The 24,237-nt window shown below is 47.4% G+C and overlaps 1 protein-coding gene across 1 annotated transcript in view; it reads right to left on the reverse strand.

Moving 5' to 3' along the window:
• crybg2 (crystallin beta-gamma domain containing 2) overlaps window positions 1–24,237 on the reverse strand; it is a 51,780-nt gene that overhangs the window by 5,373 nt on the left and 22,170 nt on the right. The window contains exons 6-19 of the mRNA XM_060044068.1: window positions 21,856–23,116; window positions 20,028–20,864; window positions 12,238–12,285; window positions 9,329–9,447; window positions 6,070–6,301; window positions 5,130–5,269; window positions 4,167–4,293; window positions 3,725–3,760; window positions 3,296–3,435; window positions 2,663–2,789; window positions 1,772–1,923; window positions 794–920; window positions 289–321; window positions 41–153 (exon numbers count right to left, since the gene is read on the reverse strand). Coding sequence (XP_059900051.1) covers window positions 41–153; window positions 289–321; window positions 794–920; window positions 1,772–1,923; window positions 2,663–2,789; window positions 3,296–3,435; window positions 3,725–3,760; window positions 4,167–4,293; window positions 5,130–5,269; window positions 6,070–6,301; window positions 9,329–9,447; window positions 12,238–12,285; window positions 20,028–20,864; window positions 21,856–23,116 — 3,492 coding nt within the window. The remainder of the gene's footprint in view (window positions 1–40; window positions 154–288; window positions 322–793; window positions 921–1,771; window positions 1,924–2,662; window positions 2,790–3,295; window positions 3,436–3,724; window positions 3,761–4,166; window positions 4,294–5,129; window positions 5,270–6,069; window positions 6,302–9,328; window positions 9,448–12,237; window positions 12,286–20,027; window positions 20,865–21,855; window positions 23,117–24,237) is intronic.

Raw genomic sequence — 24,237 nt, forward strand, 5'->3', positions numbered from 1 at the left:
CTCCTCCTTGCGTTGCTACGGTAACAGAACAGCGTCTCACCCTCCGCCCAGCGTGCGGCAGGACTTGGCCAGGACCTTGTCGGGGACGACCAGCTGGTTCAGGTTGAAGGTCTCCACGTTCCCGTTGAAGTTTGGCTGAGAGTACAGCAGCACCTGAGACAGAAACCATCAGTCATCTCTCTGTTCTGCCAGCACGGGGGTTAACTGGGCATTAAAGAAACATGTACTGCCCAACAGTGCCCCCACTGGTGGAGAACATGTATCGCCGAATGTGTGCGAGTGTCTTACCTCATTCCTAGGCTTTGAACCCTCAGATGGAGCCTAAAGCAACAGAACACATATATGAAAGAGATTAACATATTTCTGGATTATGGACGTATATATTGACGTTCATCTGAATGTGAAACCAAATCATCAGTGTCAGTGTGGGGCCTACAGAAGGACATATCCATGTAAGTGTCATCCGAAACTAGGCAATAGTGTGCTCTGTAACTAGGCAACAGTGTATACCATAACCAGGCAACAGTCTCAACCGTAACCAGGCAACAGCGTACTCAATAACTTTGCAAAAGTGTACTTCGTAACCAGGCAACGGTGTCATCCGTAACCAACTAACAGTGTCATCCGTAACCAAGCTACAGTGTCATCCGTAACCGGGCAACAGTGTCATCCGTAACCGGGCAACAGTGTCATCCGTAACCGGGCAACAGTGTACGCCGTAACCAGGTAACTGTGTATTCTGTAACCAGGCAACAGGGTTTGCCAGGAGTATCCAGGCGTGAGCGGTACTGACCAGTAGGATGGGCTGGATGGAGCAGATGATGTTGTCCTTGGACCCCCAGTCAGCGCTGTTGTTGTAGAAGCCTTTCTCCAGGATGTACTGGTTCCCCGAGAAGTCCACGTGGGAGTAGGCCACCCAGCTGGAGGAGAGGGGTAAAGGTTAAAGGTCATCGTTAAGGACAGAGGTTAAAGGTCATCACGAAGGCCGGAGGGCGGCTTGGCCTGGTATCCGAGGAGATAACGGGTGCTTTTGAACTCAGACATGGGACTTGGATTTCAGAACAGCTTTTTGACACAGAGGAATAAGCCTTACTTTCTGGTGCTTTCCATGCATTTAGGTTATTCTTGGACTCACTGATCACTGAATATGTCTAACACATCAGACAAACTAACAAACTGTTCAGCCATTCACTCGTCTATCAAACCTTTTCCTCAAAGGCAGCTCAGTGAATAGGGGTAAGCAGGTAGGGGTTAGGGTCTTGCTCAAGGTGGCCTACAGGGAGACTGTGGGCATAAGGAATGAAACCCAGAACCTCTTTGACAACAAAAACAATCTTCCTACACAGTATGGCTGAGCGATTAATCTAATGTTGATCACGATTTCGATTTTAGCGCCAAATGATCAAAGAATTAACATAATCGATTATTTTATTTTTTTTGCTATTTAATGTTTTATAGAAAGGGCAGAACAGCTGGATACATATCTGGATTTTATTTAAGATTGAAACATTTTTCTTTTTGACCATTTTGTGTATTTCTTTAAGGCGAAATTTCAAAGTTCTCAGTTACAACGTTTTTTTCGGGAGAGACATGCTGAATAAATACAACATGTTTTCAAACTCAAAAATAATCGTTTGAATATTCGTGATTTCAATATTGACCAAAATAATCGCGATTACTACACTGCCACATGTAAAGGAGAAACAAGGAAAGGACTAAACGTCTGGGAACCAGAAAGGGGGATCAGGCGGGCCGAGGGGAGGGTACTCACGCCCCGGACAGCACGCTGATGGAGCGGGTGGTGGTCTTGTACTGGAAGGTGGCTACGTCAGCGATGGCCTCCGTCACCTCAAAGCTGTTCTCCTCGTCCGCTTCCTCATTCTCGGGCTGCTCGAACATCACCAGCATGGGCTCGGTCAGGTCCTGGGGGGGGGCCGGGGGGGTCAGAGGTCAGAGGTCAGACACGCGCTGAACCGGGGTCACATGCCGAGAGAGGTGGACGATCAGTCTACTGTTGTAAATGACAAATGGACTGCGTTTATACCGCGCTTATCTAACCAGTGGTCCCCCAAAACGCTTTATTTCACAATAATTCCTAACATTCACCCATTCACACACACATTCACACACCGACGGCAGAGTCAACCGTGCAAGGCAACTGCCAGCTCGCCAGGAGCGGCCAGGGTGAGGCGTCCTGCTCTGGGACACCTAGACACTCGCAGGAGCCGGGCATCGAACTAGCAACCTTGCGGTTACCAGCCAACCCGCTCTACCTCCAGAGCTACTGCCGCCCTTAACCACTAGACCAGTGGTTCTCAAAGTTTTTCTCCTAGTGTACCTCCTCTAAGATATTTAGTCAGCCGAGTACCCCCTTCAACGGCATAAAACATTTGTGTGGGGGGAACAATTTATGAAATAAACATAAATAATGTATGTGTGTATAATTCGGCTGCGTTATCATGAACATTCAGTTCTATTGTCTAGCTTTCAGAATTTAAACTTGCTCGAGGTGAATAAAAAAAGGAAACAATTCTGTGTACCCCCTGTAGTTCAAACCCCTGTTTAAGGGGTGAATGAATCCCCACTATTAAGGGGATTCATTCCCCGCTGGCCCGACGCGCTGGGCCCATCAGCGGATGGAGGCCGTGGAGGTCGTACTCACCGCTCGGATGACCTTGACGGAGCGCATCTCTGCGTTGCAGCCCCCCCACACCCGCCAGTCCTGGTAGTCCCCCTCCTCCAGGAGGTACTGGTGGCCGCGGAACCCCTCCTTCTCGAACCCCACCCAGCTGGGGAGAGGGGGGCAGAGACACGACGGCTTAGGAAACAAACGCACCCTCGGCGCGGTCCTCATGGTGTCATTAGGACGGCAGTCACTGTGTTGATTAATGCTGTTTGTTAGTTATCGGCTTGAGTGAGTCGATCGCTTACGTTTCGTTTAAAATCGACCTCAACTGTTCTGATTGGTTGGGGGCAACCTATCACAAACAAGCATCAGGAACTCGGCCACTCACTGACCATGGTGGGCGTGTCCACCTACATCCTTACTGTCTGTACCGACAGCGATATATTTTTCAAATGTACTTATTGTAATTTGATCTGGATTAAAGCGTCTGCTTAATGCCCTCAATTCAATTTGAACGCAATACATCTGGGTCGACACTCCCACTTGTGATGTCACTAATGAACAGGAAAACGCAGATTTTCAAACGGCATGGAACAGCCAATCGCACACTCACCTGGTGGGATAATAGGACCCATTTAAGGTAGTTATTTAAAAAAAAAAAAGACTCACATTCCCCCCTGGACTTTGAGGGAGCCGGCGTTGTACATGAAGGCGGTCTGCTGGCTGTCCGTGCGCGTCATGAAGTTCTTCAAGGAGCCGTGGATGGTGCGGGATTTACCCGAGAAGTACGGCCTGTCGTAGAGAATGATCTGGAGACATGGAGGAGGGGGACATTCACGCTGGTGAGTCTAATGCATTTGATTTTAGACGACTCGTGATGGGCATCACAGTCTTACAGGCATAACAAGTTTTATGAAATTATTTTGAAGGGTGTGATGCACACATATTATTACTTATTGTTTAGTTGCGTATGGTTATTTTAGTTCTTACTCAAAAGGTGTAGCTAGCAGTGGTAGAATAGTAGAAGTATTACTAGTAACATTAGTTACAGTATTAATATTAGTATGAATTAGTGTTCCTAAGTGGGGATATTCTCACCTTTGGTTCGTCAATAGTTTCCACTCTTGGTTCACCCTGTCAGGAAATGAAAACAACTTGTTTATTCCTACAACCAAGGCCCTTATGAAAACCAGCACTACCACCATCATCATCATCACCTCTACGAACACCAACGGAACCCAATTCACACTTCTGCGGACCCCAAGATGCACCTATCACCTTACACTGTGTGTGTGTGTGTGTGTGTGTGTGTGTGTGTGTGCGTGTGCGCGTGTATGTTTGTGTGTAAGAGAGAGTGTGAGAGAAGGTGTGAGTGTGTGTGTGCACTGTGCAGGAGTAAGTGAGCGAGTGTGTGTGTCTGCCGCTCCTGAACGACAACGGACGGAGAGTGGCTTTGGGAAAAACGTCTAACCGACTACATAGTGAACGGTAAATATGACATGGGATTAGACGGAGGTCAGGGGGGCGGAGCCAGGCTTACTATCTTGAGCGGGTGCAGCGAGCCCACGTAGGGCTGTTCCACGCCCCAGGCCGCGGGGTTGCTGAACCCCCCCACCTCCAGCACCCGTGGTACGCCCTGGAAGAAGGGCTCCGCATACACCAGCCACCTGGAGAGAAGACACACACAGACTGTTCATATGATGCAGGCGTACCTAATACACACATATTACCGGCATAGATGATGGTAAATATTCATATTCTCATTCACTTCAGAAGCCTCAGGTCTCAAGTTATCTTCTGCCTTCTTATACATCTTTAATGATCGTTGAGGTTATATTTAATGTTTGAAAAATGATTGTGCTGATGAAAGGAGTTTATCTTAATCAGTTGTCTTTTTTTTTTCTATCCCTTGTCGCCTTATCTTACAAAGGCAATCAACCGCTAAGCTGGTTCACTGTCGTTGTGTCAACAGCGTTATTCCTATCTTTGATTAACTCATTAACTGCTGAGCTACTTTGCTAGGAGTCAGATAAGTGTGGAAAGCGTACTTTACAACTCCATAAACACTTTGTGCTCACCAAGAGACGTCATACACTGCGGACACAAAGTGACATATCTCAACTGGATTTAGTATCTACTCATCTAAGAGATTTTCTCCATGGCAGATTTTGTATACAGTTGTATTGAGGTCAGGATATTTTTTTTATCTCGTCAAAAATGACAGAAGTCCGGAACTCTGTGAAGCATTGCCAGATTGGGTCAGATTTCCAGCCCAATCTGGCAACCCTGGCTGCAGTACACTGCAGCCAGGGTTGCCAGATTGGGCTGGAAATCTGACCCAATCTGGCAATGCTGCTTCTGGACCTCATAGCTGGCGACGGGCATGTGAACAGTCCGACAACGTCAATGTCACTAAAGTATGTGTGTCACTAAAGTATGTGTGTCACTTTTAGTCACTAAACGTGACTAAAGGGGTCTAGCGTTGTCCCGCCCGGGGACTCACAAGCCCGCATTGATGATGATGGAGGTGGCCTTCACAGGGCAGCCGAAGATGCGGGCGTCCTCGGCCGTGTCCCGGAACGTCACCTTCTTCCCCTCGGCGTTCTCCTCCGGGAACAGGCTGATCTCCGGAACGCTGTAGTCCTGGAGGGGCGCAGAAATGAGAGCGTGGAGTTAGCGTGAACACGTTAACGATACTTTTATTATGGCAGATGGCTCCTTAAGGTGTTGAAGCAGCTTTGAGAGATAAACAATAAGAGTGTGCGTTAACCGACAGGGGCGGGTGGGAATACATGCTTTATTGTGAAAAATATCCAAACAATTTATTTTCTCTTTAGAGGTTTTAGTACCTCTTGCAATGCAAAACAGCAATTAATAATCCAATTTAATGATCACTTTAGCTACTCTGCACACTGTCAGGTTGACTATTGCTTGCAGAACTTTTTTTTTGTGTCGCGGGGAGGGGGGGGGGGGGGGGGATTCTGCAACTGATATATTGCAAGATTTATTCCAGTCAATACCTCCAGCAAACACTAGGGCGCACTACACTGCAACAGAAAATTCCCTCTCCATGGTTTGTTTTCATAGGACACCAAAAGTGAGGAGGAAAAACAGTGAAGAAATCCCCTCAGCTAGCTTTTGACATTATAACATTTATTTTACCAGTAGTAAAATGATGCAATACACAAATGCACCAAAGCCTTGAGGCCAATTCATGATAAAAATTACAAAATAACATGTGTAAAATACTTATTCATGTGGTTTGTAAGCTCTTAGATGTGGTTATTTGCAGTTTGTGTGCCTTATATGTGTGTATCCTATCACTGGTTTGTATACGTACACATTTTAATTAATAAACCTGAGAGTAAAACACTTCCAAGGGTGACGGCTACGTCAACGAAAAACGACGACAACCTATACGGTACTTTTTATTGTGAAGTTACCCTGACGCTTCTCCTCAGAGAGCCGATGATGAACTTCCTGGCTGGCGCGCCGTTCTGCTCGCCGTTTTGCTCTCCGTTAGCCTCGACCCCGTTCTGCTTGGCACTCTCAGGCTGCACCTCCTTCACCACCTCCTCCTCCTCAGGGCACACGAAGGGGCAGGTGAGCTCCAGGTCGCCCTCGTCTAGGGCCACCTTCTCCCCCTTGAAGTTGGGCTTCTCGTATATCACCCACCTGGGGAAGAGAGGCAGACAATCAGAGAGAGCGTAAGGAGAGGCAGCCAATCAGAGAGGGTGTTGGAGAATCAACCAATCGGAGAGAGTGTAGGAGAGGCAGCCAATCAGAAAAAGTTTAGGAGAAGCCGCCAATGAGAGAGTGGAGGTGAAGCAGCCAATCAGAGAGAGTGAGGAGTAGCAGCCAATCAGAGAGTGTGTAGGAGCAGCAGCCAATCAGAGGGAGTGTAGGAGAAACAGCAAATCAGAGAGAGTGTAGGAGAGGCAGCCTAATAAAGGTGAACTAATCAATACAATCAAATAAAATGTAACCTCGTCTCACAGCAGGAAACACAAAACACCTTGGTTTGACGAGATATTTCGCTGTTGGTCCCACTAACTGTTACGTATGGTATATTTTAATGTTCTGTGGGCTGCGGTTACAAGTGAATTTCTCATGTATGAGATGGAATGAGGTTCTCATCTATCCATCTATCTATCTAAAGGTCTGCGTCCCAGACAAACGGAGCGCTCCCGTGTGATTGGCACACCGTTCTACACTGAAGCTCTCTGTAAGACACGCAGGGGCCCTGTGGGGCCCGGGGCCAACATCTGCCACCGTTTGATCACACCACATTTGAATAGAGAAGACGGAAACCAGGCGACAAGCTGCAACAAGAAATAAAGGCCAGAGGGTTGGTGTCTTTGTCTGTCTGTCTGTGTTTTGTCTGTGTGTGTGTGTGTGTGTGTGTGTGTGTGTGTGTGTGTGTGTGTGTGTGTGTGTGTGTGTGTGTGTGTGTGTGTGTGTGTGTGTGTGTGTTTTGTCTGTGTGTGTGTGTGTGTGTGTGTGTCTGGGTCTGTGTCTATGTGTGTGTGTGTTGGTGTGTGTATGTTTTGTCTGTGTGTGTGTGTGTGTGTGTGCCTGTGTTTTGTGAGTCAGTGTGTGTCTGTGTTTGTCTATGTGTCTATGTGGGTGTGTATGTTGTCTTTGTGTGTGGTGTCTTTGTGAGCATGTGTGTCTTGTCATGGGTGCATGTGTGTTGTCTGTGTGCGTGTCTGTCTGTCTGTCTGTCTGTATGTGTGTATCTGTGTGCACATGTCTCACCGTTTGTTTCTGTTCCACCTCACTCAAAATATCTACTCATTCATATTCTGTTGTAATAACTTACTTTATTTAGCCTACATCTTGTTATCTTTATTTCATTCAAATAAATCTCCCTGAAGAAAGCTGAACTAAAGCGGTAAGTTTAAGAATGACCTCTTTCAGTTTCTTCAAATAGAAGAATGAATCATAATTTTGGGATCTACCTCTCAAATGTATCTCTGCTACTCTCTTTTAAATAATATTTAATTTCATACACTTCGGCGAAGTGTAGTTTCCCGATGTAAAACCCTATGCGTGGTAGATTTGCAGACGTATTATTTGCATATATTAGTCTGTGGTGCAGAAATTTAGGGCTTGGCACAGGGACAAACATCTGTCTATTATATCTCTAGATTTCACCCTCCGTTTCATCCCAATGGAAGACTCGTCAAAACAAAACTGACAGGTCCATTGATATGGCTAAACTGGTATTGGACAATGCAGCCTCAATAAAAGGCATTTTATTGAAGTGGTTAGCATGCTAAACTGTTAAGATGCAAGATTATTATAATTAATAAGCTAGCACGTCTTATCAACTGATTATTCAAAAATATGTGTTGGTCATGTGGTATAATAGAATAGAATTTAATAGAATAGAATAGCTATCAATCTACGCTATATTCCAGTAGGTGGAGCTTTTTCCTTTCGGCTGTGTCGAGTGAGAGATAGATTGAACAGCAGCATGTCCACACTCTACACACATTACAACACATGTCAGCGAACGCAGTGGAGGTATGCTTAAAAACTGAGGATATGAAAAATATCAGCCCTAACCACTTCATTACGATCATTATCATCATAATCCTCATGCTGATGGGATTAAATAAAAGGTGACTCAAACCAATATGTGTGAGTCCAGGGATTAGATTCTACGCTTTGTTTGACAAGCCGTTCAGAAGATGTTGCCGTGCACTCTCTGGCATGTTGCCGTGCACTCTCGGGCATGTTGCCATGCGCGGCTACGTGGGGTGCTAGTTCACGAGGCAGCGTGTGTGCAGGAATGTGAGTTGGGTGCACGGCATTGGTGGCTGATGCACAACGGTGTGTGTGTGTGTGTGTGTGTGTATGTGAGAGTGAGAGTGAGAGTGAGAGTGAGAGAGAGAGAGAGAGAGAGAGAGAGAGAGAGAGAGAGAGAGAGAGAGAGAGAGAGAGAGAGAGAGAGAGAGAGAGAGTGAGTGAGTGTGTGTGTGTGTGTGTGTACCGGATGAGTGTGCACGGGTGCTGGACGTGTGTGCATTGGCGTGCAGGGGATGGACAATTGTGCAAGTGCGTGCGTTTGAGTGAAACACGCGAGGGCGCTGAAATCCTTTTGTGTCAATAACCGAGGAGTTTGGCAGCATGTGGTCTATGATTGATGGGCTGATCCCAGATTACAGACCTGGGCTTGGATAAGTAATAAGTGTGGTGCGCTGTGAAGGGATGTTAAGGATGAACATGCAGATGAGGTTTGAGAGACGGGTGTGGATGGCAGAGGCTCTGTGGAGCAGGTTCCTCCACCTATTTCAGGACGTACTGTTCGAAATCTGTTCCAACCGCGATGCACGATCGAATGAATATGAAATATGAGCAAAAGAGGCAGACAGACAAGAGACCGAAAAACACAGTGAGACAGAGAAGGAGAAGAGAGATGCATACAGACAAGAGACCGAAGGAGGGAGGGAGGGAAAGAGAGAGAGAGAGAGAGAGAGAGAGAGAGAGAGAGAGAGAGAGAGAGAGAGAGAGAGAGAGAGAGAGAGAGAGAGAGAGAGAGAGAGAGAGAGAGAGAGAGAGAGAGAGAGAGAGAGAGAGAGAGAGAGAGAGAGAGAGAGAGAGAGACCGATAGAAAGGAGAGACCGATAGAAAGGAGAGAAGAGTGAAGGAGGAGAGAGGAGAGCGAGAGTGTGTGGTGTGGTGTGTGTCTCTCACCCTCCACGCACCACCCTGATAGAGATGGTCTCCTGCAGGTCCCAGGCGGTGGCGTCCACCACGTCACTGCGCACCTCGATCCTCTGACCGCACATACCCGGCTGGTCGTAGATGAAGATCTGTGCACACACACACACACACACACACACACATTGATACCAATACGTCATACAGTTACTCTGACATCTCCATTACATTAATATCATAACCATTGATATAACCAACACACAAAGATGTGTGTGGACATTAAAATCCCCATGCTTCCATCGCATGACCTAACATGCTCACTTATGTTCAGGAATACAAACAGAGTTAAGGGTTTTATCATTGTTTCAAGTTGAACACGCGTTCTTAGCCAAAGAGACAGAGAGAAACACGATCGTAAACCCATAAGAAAGACCATGACAACATTCATGAGATGTTGCCGCAGATGTGTTGTCGTCTGTAATTAGTCAATCCAACCAATCACGGACGAGTTTTCTCAAGCTCATTCCATACGGACAGTCAGCGCGACAGGGCGTAGACGCGTGTACGGGAACATGATGAAATAATCCATGATGCCGATGCTAAAATGATGTATGCGTTTAATATACGTTTAATGCGCAACCACGGTGCTTTCTTTCTTTCATGCAATTAATTTTTCTCGTTTATTGTACATTATCTCACATCTTGAGACAATGGGTGACCAAGGGTGCTTTGGGCTAAAAAAGTGATACATAGAGCTTAATATGTAATATGTAATACATATATGTGAACATACATACAGGAAGATGTTTTAACCATCCTCTGGCCCCATTGTGAATCCGTTTTTGGAAACCAGACTTGTTTTACTTGCAGACACCCCCTGTGTCTCAAATATCATGCAAATATCCCTCGTTGAAAACTAATACATCAATTATACACAATGGAAAGCCCGGCTTGGCAAGGTGACATGGGTGAAAAGGGAAGCCCGGGGTCACGAAGATAATTGTGAGAAAAAAAAGTGAAGGGATAGCATTTAGCAAACTAACGACGTTACTTTAGCTCTAGCTAGCTCTGTTATAATGACAAGAGTAAGAAGTTCACGTACATTGTTAAAGGTCAATGAGGACTGCTAGCAGTAGCACACATGCTAGTCAATGCTAAGCAAGCTGGCATTTAGCAAACCGGCGAGGAACAATGGGTTACCTCTGACAAGCTTATCGGCATCGCTAAAGATCAAGGATGACTGCTAGCTGGATGGTATGTGTTAGTGAGTTCACTGCCAAGCTAGCCCTCGACAAACCAGACGCTTTTGTTTGCAGTGTTGTAATCACAAGTTTAAGGGCAAAGATGAATAAGAGGTTAGCAGTATGGTGGGTTCTAGTTGAGAAGGCAGTTCGATGATGATCCCATGAGTCAGTGTTTGACCTATAAGGTCAAACACCGTGGGCGGCTTTTACGGTCATGGTGGCACCTCTTTCTTGTAAGCACTGCGATAAAATCAAAGAGCAGGGATGACATATCTAATGACGTCGATGACATTTTAAAGAAAAATAAAAAGAGAGAGAGTGAGAGAAGGAGGGAGATAATGAGAAAGAGAGAGCTCACTTTGGTATATCCAAATTCATCAATTTTTTTTCCTTCGAAATAGTAAATGCAAATTGTGCACGGCAATAATGAAGACCTTTGAACCATGTGAGCCAGAGCAGACTTCTGACAGATAGAAGAGTGTTTGATTGAGAGAGAGTACAACAGTGGGGACGGAATGTTCAATTACACCGCTGACATATAACATCCAAAGCGCGGGCGCTAGAGGGGGCAGGACGTACAACGCAATATTTGAATATAGCGTTCAAGAAGAGGGGGGGCGGGGGTCTACCGCCCAAACAGACCACAGACGGGAATTTTAATGTAAGCCCCGCCCACCCGATCTGCGCGCTGCGGTCCGTCCTCCGATGGATGCGTTGGGAGCGACTGGGCAGGCAGCAGCACGCTTGACATTTAGGGTAATAACACAGCCGGGCGAAGTTCACAAAAAACATAGAGTTATTCATGCACCTGACATTTGATGGCGGATCTTGGGCCCGACTCTTTCACAGGGTGAGACAAGATTTCATTAAAAGGTTAGGCAAGATGTGACAGGTTCCCGTCGAAAGGTTAAAGCGATTTCCGCGGAGGAGTTGGGACATTTTGGGGGAACGAGTGGGGCGAGACGAGCCGGTGTACACAGAATCAGAGGGACAACAAAGGGAAGCTCCCTGGTGTGGTGGGGGAGCGGTTTGTCTAAACCTTTGCTCTTCGTTCAAGAGCTCCGAGAGAACTGTGAGAAATGTGAGGAGCTAAGACAATGAGCATCATGCCGCGACATGAGGCCTCGTTTGTACAGATTCAAAGAGGGACAACGAACGTAAATCTAATGACACCAACTCTGCCAGGTACAATTGACATTGTTGGAGTCTTAATTTGTTACATTTAGATTTGGGGCATTTAGCAGACGCTTTTATCCAAAGTGACTTAAAATAAGTACATTTGTCAGAAGAAAGTTTTCTTATTGAGGGCATAATAATTATATACATATTTATATCGCTTTTTTTGTATTACCATCCAAGATAAACATTTATAAAAGCCTTCAAAGGTTAAATCTAATATGCCAGTTGCATAGAAACAAGCTAGCTAAACTGACTCATAGTCAATGCTAAATAAATGTGCGGTTTAAATTAACATTCATTAGAGTTAATTGTTTGAGTTTTTTCTTTTCCATCACAGACATTTTTACTAACTGACCTTTGATGTGTAAGAAGTGAATTGTAACATTCCTAATTTAGTGATCTTGCTTTTGTGGGACAGAGGAGATAAAGTGTGAGGACAGTATTCCTCGTAAAACAAACACAACCTGAACAAGCACATGGTTTCTGTTTGACGTTAATTCAGTGGAGAGTCGAACGTACCTTTCCTGGGCGAGGGTTGAGTTTTCCATGTTCCTTCTCCTTGGTAAGCTAGAAACGAAAAAACAAAAAAACAAAACAACATTTTAGATCATTCGAGTTAACAACATTTGGGAGTCATGATAATGTTCATACAGTAAAGCTATGGAAGTGCTTCATTCTTGATTCCCCAAGTCACACTATTTTATAATTATGTATATTTCTATGGCCACAATTCATAAACGACATCTTTCAAGAAGGCCAATATCACAAAGCAACACAAACGTTTCTCAATTCAACACACGGGTCTCACTTAACCCTTCCAAAGGCCAAGAGTGGCAAACCAGGGGTCCAGAAGAGTGTCAACAAATCAGGTATCAAGAAGAGTGTCAATGAATCAGGGATTGAGAAGTGTCAATGAATCAGGGATCAAGAAGAGTGTCAATGAATCAGGGATTCAGAGGAATGTCTTAATGTAACTTGACCACATGGGAACTTCACTAAATCAAGTGCATGATCCGAGGTATGTACACAGCGAGGGAAGTGGAGACCAGCATCCGTTTCACATCACGTCACCATGACCTCTGTCACTTCATCTTCTGAGGATCAAACCTCCTTTTGCCATCATGCAACCTTTGTTCTTTACAAGTATTTCTAGTTGTTTTAGTTCAGGGTTGTTTAAACTGGTTTCACCTCTTGTGAATTGGTACAACCTTGTACACCAGCTGGGTTTAGGCATCCGGCGTTTTGGTATGAGTGGATTTTTTGGAATTTCTACCTCGTCCATTACACCAGAAATGTAGACTAGAATAGCACATATTTTGTCTCGGTTGAGTGTGTCAATGTGTGAGGATTGTGTGCGTGTGCGTGTGTGAATGTGTGTGTGTGTGTTCTCAGGTATCATTTGGGCTCCATTGTCAAAGTGCTGTGGAAACTTGGCTACTGTTTGGATCACATTACATCTTCCAAACAAAGAATTCTTCAAAATAAAGGATTCTATAAATATAAATAAACTGACAATTTATATGATGAAGGTCGAAAATGAGCTTCCCCTCTTTGAAAGACCAGCAGCAATTTATTTATATTTCAATTCTGCTTTCTGTTCCTTTTCAAGGAAATGCTCTGTGGCCCTGTCATACCAACTAGCTGTCTTTTCCAGTGACCTGACCAGTGTCCTTTCAATGGCCAGTAGAGCTAGGCTGCTTAAACAGCCTTGGCCCATTGTGTTACGGGTGTAGGACTTGAGCCGCTTTAAACAGGAGAAGCTCCTTTCTACCTGCAGATCTAGCTCCAATTGTTGCCACTAATGAGAAGAGTTTGTAAAGCTGTCCAACTCCATGTCTATAGGGAACACCAAGAAATCACACAGCTTTCCCCTGTCACCCTGCAAGTCTGAATACAGGACTTGAAGTTCAGACCTCAGTCTCCCTGAATCAAAGCGATGGCCAACTACCAAAACGATATTCAACTCGAACAAGGAAATGTGCGAATTCGGATAAACTGAATCAAGGAATTGGTTGCAGTTTGTCTTTCAATTCATGCAGAAGCCCAGCGTCTAGGCCAGCCCACTCCTCCGTTCACCCCCAGAGACGCTGAGCATCCATGGGAGGGACATGAACGCAGCATTATCCAATGATAATGCTGCGTATATATACATATTATATGTATACACACACACACACACACACACACACACACACACACACACACACACACACACACACACACACACACACACACACACACACACACACACACACACACACACACACACACACACGTAAACATTTCCAGAATTATAGGATATCTGCTGAAAATTAGGGCTGTAACTATACACCAACTCACGATTCAGATTGTATCACGATTTTTGACCGACGGTTCAATACATCCCATGATTATTTTAAATTTAGAAAGCATTTTATTTAAACAACATTAATTAACTTAATGTAACATTTAATAACAAATAATTTGGAACAGTGAACCTATTTGAGCAGAAAGAATACTATTAAAGTATAGCAAAATGATTAAATAAATAACCAAGGTTGCATTTGGAGGATGTTCGCAGGTGGACAAAAAAAAAATCCTCAACTAGTTTTGTGGTTAAGGCTTACGTATTTTAAAATATTAATGTCAAATAAATAATAGTAATTTCAATAGTTTGGTAGCACTAATCAGCGTTCCCGCTAGAAAAAAACGGTGCCGTTCAAAGTGACCTGCATAGGTTTAGTTTTCCGGACATTTTGATGATATGCCGGTCAAATATCCTATTATCGCTTCTTATTAGTCTATGTAGCTTAAATAATGACATAATCAGGCCGTATAGAATGCAACATGTTTAATAGTCTAACCTTCAAATAGATGGGAAAAAACATGAACGCCTGATTCGCAATAACGAGGCATAGTGATAGTGTAGCGCATGTGTGTGCGCGAGAATGGCAGTGTGTGTGTGTGTGTGTGTGTGTGTGTGTGTGTGTGTGTGTGTGTGTGTGTGTGTGTGTGGCCTCAGCGAGTGAGTGGACGAGCGAGGAGAGCGAGCGGTAGCGTGTGTCAGTCTAGTGAAGAAACAAACGAGTCCGGTTGTGTGTAAGAATAAAGTACCCATCCTGTCAATAATCGGTGGCAGCTTCATTCCGACCTATAAGCAGACCAACTGCCGGTCAATCCTCTGTAGCAACGGAGCGCTGTAGTCACAGCGAGGGCATCTCGTTGCAGACTTACGGCATCGATAAGAGGAGCGGTGTCAGCAGACTATTATTCAGACAGATTATTAGCAAATTCTGACAATTTGACTGGAGAGATACAATTTTGTCAGACATAATTTTTTCTATTACCGGACAACGGAAACCCTGGCACAAACAGCTCATATAATGTGTCTGGATCTGGACAGGAAGGATAATGGGAGTTATAAAGAGCATGTCGTGCTTCTGCCATCTCACACGAGAGGTTCGTGGCTCTGAGTACGCGATTTCGGTTTCGATACCCATATCGTTACAGCCCTAACGAAAATGTATAATAATGTGTAATAACTACCCAAGCGATGGATTATTATTTTTTTTAAACTTAAGACAATTTTAAGCTCAATTCAAACCTGTTTTTGAAAAGAGAAGGTTTCAGTTTTTCCTGTCAGTTAACACCGTCATAAAGTACAGTGTCAAGTGAAATGATCATCAGCAGCTTAACGTGTCATTTAGCGAGGTTTCATTCACCCCCTAGTCAGAGGCCCTAGTGACCCTTGTCACTAGGTTTCCATGTTAACCTTAGGAATGAGTAACCTGATGCAACCACTTAAAGGCAGTTGAATACCTAGATGTGTGATTCACTTCCAATTAGAAGCTTATTAAGATTTGAAGCTCAACACACACCCCCACACACACACACACACACACACACACACACACACACACACACACACACACACACACACACACACACACACACACACACACACACACACACACACACAAACACAAACTATGGTGAGGCCACATCCGCGTGTGCAACGCAAGATCACACGTTTGATCTATGTTAATGACAAGATAAGCCAAAGGAAGGAGGCTTTATTGGGGTAATAGGAATTGGACAAGGGAAGCTTTTTGGCATTTGCCAAATGTTAACAAGGGGAATATATTGTATGAGTCTGGGCATGAAAGGGATACAGAGGCCAATGCCACTGCAGCAGAGTGTTTCAGTCAGTGGGTAAGACCTGACTCGTTTAACATACGTTCTACTGTGAGTTCATCGTCAGTTCGGTTATTTTACATTTTTTTCAATCTGTTCGGTTTCTGTATTTGTATGACCTTTTGAACGGACATGAGAGCAGAGGGAGGGACGGAGGTGGGTTGGGAGACAGAGAGGGAACGACACGTAGCACGGGAGCACACAGGGCAGTAGGAAACCGGTGGCGTGTTGCCGACACGATGAGCCCACCGGCGGTCGCGATTTATGCTTTCATTGAATAGGAATCTTGTGCAAAAGCATCGCAGAAAAGCTCTGAAACAGCTAGCAGCCGTTAGCAGCGGCTTTTAGCAGCCAACAAAAGCTAGCAGCAACTTTTAGCAACTAGTAGCGGCTAGCAGCAGCTAGCAGCTAGCAGTGCTGCTAGCTGCTAGCTGCCTTTTGAGTGGTGGAGAGGTGTGGACCCACCATGAACTCATGAACTAGTTGATTATTCAACTAGCTCATTGAGGGAAATGTGATGGTTGAGTGGTTAATCTCCACAAGCGCACACAAAACCACAGAACACACACACACACACACACACACACACACACACACACACACACACACACACACACACACACACACACACACACACACACACACACACACACACAGCAAGCCAAAGGATTTCAGGGCGTCGTCTCAATAAAAACATATCATCCTAATTTAAAACCACCGCCGGGGGAGAAATGCGCTGCACAAGCACATTTCAAACACGTGCGCGGATGCGTGCACGTCGGAGAACCAACCTGGAGATTGATGGAGACTCCCAATCACCACCTTGATCTCCACCATAATCACATAATCCCCCCCCCGCCTCCCCCCTCCTCCTCCCTGCCGCTCCCCTGTCAACTCCATCTCGTCAAAGATGTCAGTCAGAATAACAAGTGGGGAATGTGAGGGTAAACACACACACACACACACACACACACGAGCACAGGGCGCGTCTCCTCCTAGGTCCTCAGCAGCACCAGGCAGATGGCAGAGGTGGGCGGGGGAGTCTTGAAACCGCCCCCCGGGAAGCCAAGAGACAAGATGGGTGCGGGTGCCCTGAAACCGCCCGGGAGGACAGTTGGAGAGAGACGGTGTTGTGATGAGATTCATCTGACGCGACTCCGGCTTCAGGCTGCCTCCTGGACCGTGAAAATGGCTGTTTGTTTTGCGCCTGCTCGACAGAGTGTGACAATTATGGGATGTGTAAGACCCGAGTTCCCATTAGATCCGTCAAAATTAGAGGGACATTAACATTAGCATTAACATTATCCTGATCCCCGTACTGTCGTGGGAACTGTTTTCCCCTTTACTAATTTAGACATTTCGTCACTATATTCAAAGAAATTCACAAGTTTTTCTTTTTATGTCATTAAGGAGCAGGTAACGTGATGGCCTCCTGCTCAAAATGGCCTACAGGTAGACTGTAGACATTTGGGTTTTAACCTAGAACCTCTTGGCTGGGGGTCAAACACCCCAGCCTCCTCTGAACCCCAAGTCCCCTTTATAGGAGTCCAACGTCCCCCTGTGTGTGGTCAACCTATACAGTACCAGGTCGTTCCTATCCTGGACATTGGACACTCATTACACTACACTCCCAGACCCCATGGTGGGATGCACTACCCAATACTCCGGTGGTATTTGTTGAAATCTTTAGCTAGCCCCTCATCCTGGATCTCTGACCAGGATGAGGCCATAAAAGCACACCGCAGTCGCCACCCGTTGTCTGTTACCACAGACAACCACCAGCTGCCCTCATAGACAATGGCAAACTTTGCCCTCTAGCACAGTATCAGCAGAGCCCTTTGAGACTGTCACTGGGATTAAGGCCTGTACAAATATCATGCGCTTGGTAAACATCACACATTGACTGTAACCAAATAAATTCCAGGAAGATTCTATTGCCTTTCATCACATGATGAGAGTGTGATCTGATATTCGATGCAGAAAATGTTTATTCCCAGGAAATTCATTTTCCACAGGCTTCGTTCCAAGCGGTTTCAGACGGTGGAGAATGCTTTGCCTGCTCTACATGTTGCCAACGCCGTTAGCCTGTTTGCTAATGCTGGGCCAACAAGGTTAGTGGTAAACAGCCTCTAGTCTAACTGTTCAAAGTCAATGAGGAACGACTACTTCCCATAAACCCTTCCACCTACAGGTCATGTTACCGCCGCGCCGCTGTCCGATGTCCAGTGTACCCAGCCGTGGGGTCACTGTCGGGGGCAGTAACACGAGATTGGCGCGGAGGTGTATGGAAGGTGGGTATCCACTTGCAGACAGGATATCCACTCTCTGGGGAGGGGATGGTCTGTTTCACTACATGCCTGTGTTTGAGGAACTCTTGACCAAACCTGTTTAAGAAACACACACGCGCGTTTGGTTCAAAGACAACAACAACTCCTGTTCACTGTGATGATAGGAAGATCGTTTTGTGGCTATGGGTGTCCCTAATACCGTCTGCTCCTAAATGACTCATGACCTGTATCTGTATTCACTGTCTAACCCCTACCTGCTCCTTAATGACATGCATCTGTATTCACTGTCAAACCCGAACCTGCTCCTTAACGACCTTTCCCTGAATTCACTTTCAAACCCCTACCTGGTCCTTGCTGACCTGTATCTAGATTAACTGTCTAACACCCACCTGCACCTCACCTTACTAACACACCTCTGAACTCACCTACTGTCAAGGATTCTTCAGGTTTCTTTGGATGAATGTGTCTGCTAAAAGGCAGAGTGGTAAATGGTAAATCTATAATTCGCCATGGCACTAATTAAGCTCATGTTGTGGATGTCTTTAGAGCTCAGCACATGTTGCTGCTGTAATTGCAGGTTTGGGAACAACACTATTTGTGCAGAAGCAGCTGCACATGTCTTGCTCCCTGCTCGATGAAGACTTTCCTCCGTTCCCCCATTAGCTGTCCAACATATCTACATGTATCAACACCTCAGCACTGTTAAGTGAATGCATTAACATGTTAGGGCAAAAGACTGGTGCGGACACGTTTTGCCAGCGCAGGAAAGAAATAATTACGAACTTCTGTATGTTCTCGGGTATATCTTAGAATCGTGTTCCATGGCCATTGGATGGTTTGAGTCCTGGGGGCACGCATGAGTTCGGAGGAAGCCGAGTTCATAAGTGTGTGTGCGTGTGCGTGCGTGTGCGTACGTGCGTGCGTGCACATAAATACTGTGCAGCCTTGGCTCAACTTCCAAAAATCATTTAGGGAGGTTGTCTCAGCGAGAGCGCTAACACGTGCTGGAATGTGCAAGCCACGCAGAACCACACACACACACACACCCACACGTACGGTCGCATGTGGTACACCGTGTGCCAAGACCCTTGAATTTAATAAAAGGGATTTAGGGATTATCAACGTGTGGACGAAGACACATGGCTACGTCAGGCATCTTTCGGTTCAAGTCGCTCCAAAATCCCTAGAAACGGTTATCTCCCGAGGTATCTAATGTATTATTCAATAATATATGATAACTCTGAACTCAGTCAAACCTTGTCTTTCTTATTTAAACTAGTGTATAATCGGCAAATAACTGCAAGGCGTTTCAGGGAAAGAAAGCACAGCCTGCAAGAACCTGCTAGCGGAACATCATGTTCTCCCTAACGTCTCGCAGCCGGGGCTCGATCTGGCAACCCGCAGATCAGCGAAGGCACCAGATACTACACAGGATATCCTCTCTCTCGACCCGTCAGGCGAGGGAGGGGACGCTCTGTCTCTCTACATGCCTGTGTTTGAGGTACTCTTGACCAAACCAGTCTTAGGCACACAAGTCCCCTAGAAAAAGAAAAAACTCAAAAAACTAAACTGTGATGGTAGTGAGAAAGATTGTGACTTCAAGGATTTCGAGCTAGAGGTGTCCCACTGAATCCCTGAAAGGCACTGGGTTTTGATCCCCAATGTCTGCAGCCCAACCTGTAAACACCTCAGGATTGAGGGGCAAACACTCTCAAACGCTGAGCCGAATAAACGCAGCCATTCGGACGGGCGGACATAGTGTGGATTCAGGCTGGAGGACACCTGTCACTCGGTCACAGGGAGGTGGCCCACAAACACCCAGTGTAGCGAGGGGCCCCAGATACTCACATATGCGTCGGGGAAGGCCCTGTACTTGGGGGCCGTCGGCTTCTCTGGCTCAGCGGGCTCGGGCACCTGGAAGTGGGACCCCGCCTGGACGTTGTTGAACAGCATTGACGAGGGCGGGTGCTGGCCCCCCATGCCCCCCTCGCTGCTGAAGCTCCTCTGCAGCTGGGGAGCCCCCGGGACCCCCGCGCCGGGCCCCATGCCACTGGCCCCGTGCCCCTGGCTGTACACGGAGAAGGGCATGTCTGCGGCGGTGGCGCTGAAGGAGGTGGCGGTCCGAGGGAAGTCCGGGAGTCCGGTGGGGCGCTGGGTGGAGTTCCCGGGCCCCGAGTTGGCGGCGGTCCCGTTGAAGTGCGGCCCCTGGCTGATGCGCGAGTACGCGTCTTCGGCCGCGCCGGTCAGCGACCCCGAGCCGGGGGCGGCGGTGGGGGTGGAGTTCAGGAGGAAGGCGAAGCGGTTGTAGGAGGACGGCGCGGCGGCGGCGTCCGAGCCGCCACCGTTGCCGCTCCCGAGACCCCCGAGGCCGCCAAAGACCCCGTTGCCCCGCGCCGGCTTGCTGACGCGGTCGTAGGAGGAGCTGCCGGTGTCGGGCAGCGAGCTGGCGCGGAACGGCGAGCGGGAGTCCGGGGGCGTGTCCACGGAGGGCGGGCGGTAGCCGGAGAACAGGACGCTGTGGTCCAGCCGCGAGTTGCCGGCGGGGAACTGCTGGAGGCCGTTGCCGTTGTGGGAGGAGGGGGACGGGGGAGGGTCCTCGGGGGACGTCCTCATGACGATGCTGTTGGAGGCGGACGCCCTCAGGGGCCGGCCGAGGCCCCACGTAGCGTTCTGCGGCGGTGCGTCCTTGGGGAGGAGGGGGATCAAGTTACTGTCACAACATGTGGATCAAGTCACTATTAAACATGCATCAAGTCACTCTTCAGCAGATATCAACTCACTATTAAACATCCATTGGGTCCCTTTTTACAATGTATCAAGTCACTATTAAACATATATCAAGTCACTATTAAACATATATCAAGTCACTATTAAACAGATATTAAGTCCCTGTTTACAATATATTAAGTCACTATAAAACATGTGTAAGTCCCTTTTAGCAATATATCAAGTCACTTTTAAACATAAACAAATCACTATTAAACTATTAAAAGTATCTACTATTAAAAGTATCAAGTCCCTAATAAACATATGTCAAGTTCCTTTTTACAACATATCAAATCAGTATTGAACATATCAAGTCACTTCAACCACATGCATCAACTCACTATTAAACATATATTAAGTCCCTACTGCAATGTATCGCGTCACTATTAAAGATGTATCAAGTCCCTTTTACAATATATGTCAAGCCACTATTACCACATATCAAGTCACAATTACAAGCTATGTGAAGTCAAGGCTACAATGGAGTCAGTATTTGAAGTCAGTGCTAGGATGTGCATCAAGTCTCTACTACAACATAGCTAAAGACACTACTGTAATGTCTCATCAAGTGAGTTAAGACAATATCAGTACCTGTACTGAATTTGCAAACAAACCAATAAATGTGTCATAAGTGAAAAAGACACTTGACAGCTTTCAGACCGGTCAACAGAGCAAACTATTACACTGTCAACAAAAAGATTCAACATGAATACATAATGTAGCAATTTCTATGTATCCAATAGCAACAACGCTTTTCCCTCCGTCTATTCCACTGGGCTGCACTCTCTACATTTCCTCCCTCTTTCATCTCTACTATCGTCCTGTAATCTGCTGTGGCCCCCGACCCCCCTGTCTGTGAGGGCCCTCGGGCCCCCTCCTCTCTGAAGGAATGTGGCTCGCTCTGCCCTACCTGCTGACTCTGCTTCATCAGGTCCAGCGGCGACCGGGAGCCGACGGGGTTACCCAGGCCCAGGTCCAGGGGCAGGCTGAAGCGGCCCGCCGGTGCGACGGAGGAGTCGGTGGCGTCGAAGGAGGAGGAGGCCGAGGTGACGGAGGGGGAGGTGGGACTCGGGGTGTCCTCCACGATGGGGGCCAGGGAGGAGTAGCCAAAGGGGGCCCCGCGCAGGCTCCTCTGCTTCTGGATCCCGGGGCCGGGCCCCATGCTCTTCAGGGTGTCCTTGAGCACCTCCATTTCGTAGGGGATGAGCGAGCCCTCGGCGGCGGCGGCGGGGGGCGCGGCCGGGGCGGCGGGCTCGGTGATCAGGTGCACGCGCGTGGCTGTAAAGACTCCGGTGTAAACCGACGAGGGGTCCTCGTCCGCCCGCGGGTGGCGTGTGCTGTCGTCGAGGGCGACGCCCGAGTTACATTCCGAGGAGGAGAGACGGTCGACTGCCAGGTGAGCCGTGTCCCGGTTCACCTTTATCTCCTCTGTCCGCGCCTCTGCCTCTCTGACAGGTGCAGCAGCAGGTTCTGGCTCCGCCCCTTCACGGCTCCACCTCCTTGATATCCCTGCTCCGCCTCCTCCTCCACCGCCTCCTCCTCCCACTGCTCCCCCTTCCGCTTCTTCAACCGCTTCCTCCGTCGACACACTTCTCAGAAAGAGAATCCTCTTGCCTTCGCTCCGCCAGTTGCCTGGGGAACCGTATGTCTGCAGGGGGTTGGTGGTGGAGGTGGAGGTGGAGGAGGAGGAGGAGGTGGAGACGGGGTCGGGGTCGGGGGCGGGGGGAAGATATCGTGTGTCGACCGATGCCTCGGGGAGAGAGTAGGAGGAGGAGGACGGCACAGAGGAGTCAGGTGAGTCTGGGAACAAGGTGGAGGAGCTGGTGGAGGAGGAGGCGGAGGTGGAGGCGGGCCTGTACTGGGACACCCCGTCGAAGTTGTTCCTCCACGGGTTGACCGAGACGGAGCTGGTGGCGGTGGTGGTGGTGGTGGTGGTGGTGTTGGCGGTGCCCTCCGGGTGGGGGTCTCCGTCTCCATCACCAGAGTAGCTCCCGTGTCGACTGACATAGCGGGACCCGCTGTAGGTGGAGCGCATGTCTGCTACGGGTGGGGTCGGCGGCAGGGGCTGGGGTGCTGGGTGGGGGTCAGGCCTGGGAGGTGACCCTGAGGTTTGGGTGGAGGAGGAGGGGGGGAGGTCCTGGAGATCAGGGGCCGGGCCTGAAGCTGGAGACCTGGGGGGTGGAGGGAGGGTGGAGGCAGATATGAGATGAACGTGTGGGAGGGGCATGCAGAGAGGTGGAGAGACAGAATGTATTTGCATTCTTGTGTTGTTTAAGTGCATTGTTATTTTTCCTTAGTTTGACGTAGAAAATGCGCAAGGTCAATGTTTATTTTCTGCGCCGATAATTATTTTTCAAAATTGAATTGAGGGAAGGACAGAGGGAGCAAGAGAATAAGATCAAGAAAGAAAGTTCTATAAAGAACCTTAAAGGGAAAGAGAGAGATAAAGTGAAATATACTGTGATAAAAGGAAAAAGAGAGAAAAAGTGATAGAGAGAGTGTGAGATGTGTGAGTGAGAGGAGGTGAACGACAGAGATAGAGACAACGAGAGAGAGAGAGCGAGTGTTTGATGGACGCAGGAGTTTATGATAGCCAGCGGAGCTGAGTATCTATTCAAACCTGCCTCTGGGTGTGGTGTTTGTCATGTAAAAAGATAACAAGGCAGGTGAGAGGACGTCTTGCATCACATAGGCCTAATAAATGTTCCAATCCTTCGCCATATTCAGGAGCTCGAGGCAGGGGCTGAACATAAAACTAAATGCGCACATGCAAATAAAACACCACAATTATTCTTCAACGGTTGAAACATTCCTCAGATTGTAGTTGACCTTTAACGCTCGGTTAAAGGTCAACTCAAATGAACTTAAGTGAAGACTGCAGCCCCAGTAATGCGACCCATCGAGATGTCAATCTAGTGTTTGCTTAAATAACAGCGACCATAATCCGACCGTGAATGCGGTACTACCAGTTCATAATGACAATGGGCCGGTTCTGCAGAAGACACACAGAATGGTGATTACCCCCGAAACAGCCGTCGCCGTCAAACATGGGCTACATAAACACTCCGACGCGGTGCTCCACGCTGCTGTTAGCAGTCAGACTCTGGCTTTGAATACCAGAAGTGCCGACAGAGTCTCTTTAAACATGTTGACCGCGTGATGGATGCAGAGTTATGCAGCAATGCAGTGCTCTCTGGTGACCCTCCCCCCCATAAGCCCGTGGGTGTGAGGCCCCTCACGCACGGCTGGCAGTATAAGTGACAGCACAGTATTAGTTAAGGTATATAGTAGT

The sequence above is a fragment of the Gadus macrocephalus genome, chromosome 22, assembly GCF_031168955.1.
Source record: "Gadus macrocephalus chromosome 22, ASM3116895v1".
Taxonomy (NCBI): domain Eukaryota; kingdom Metazoa; phylum Chordata; class Actinopteri; order Gadiformes; family Gadidae; genus Gadus; species Gadus macrocephalus.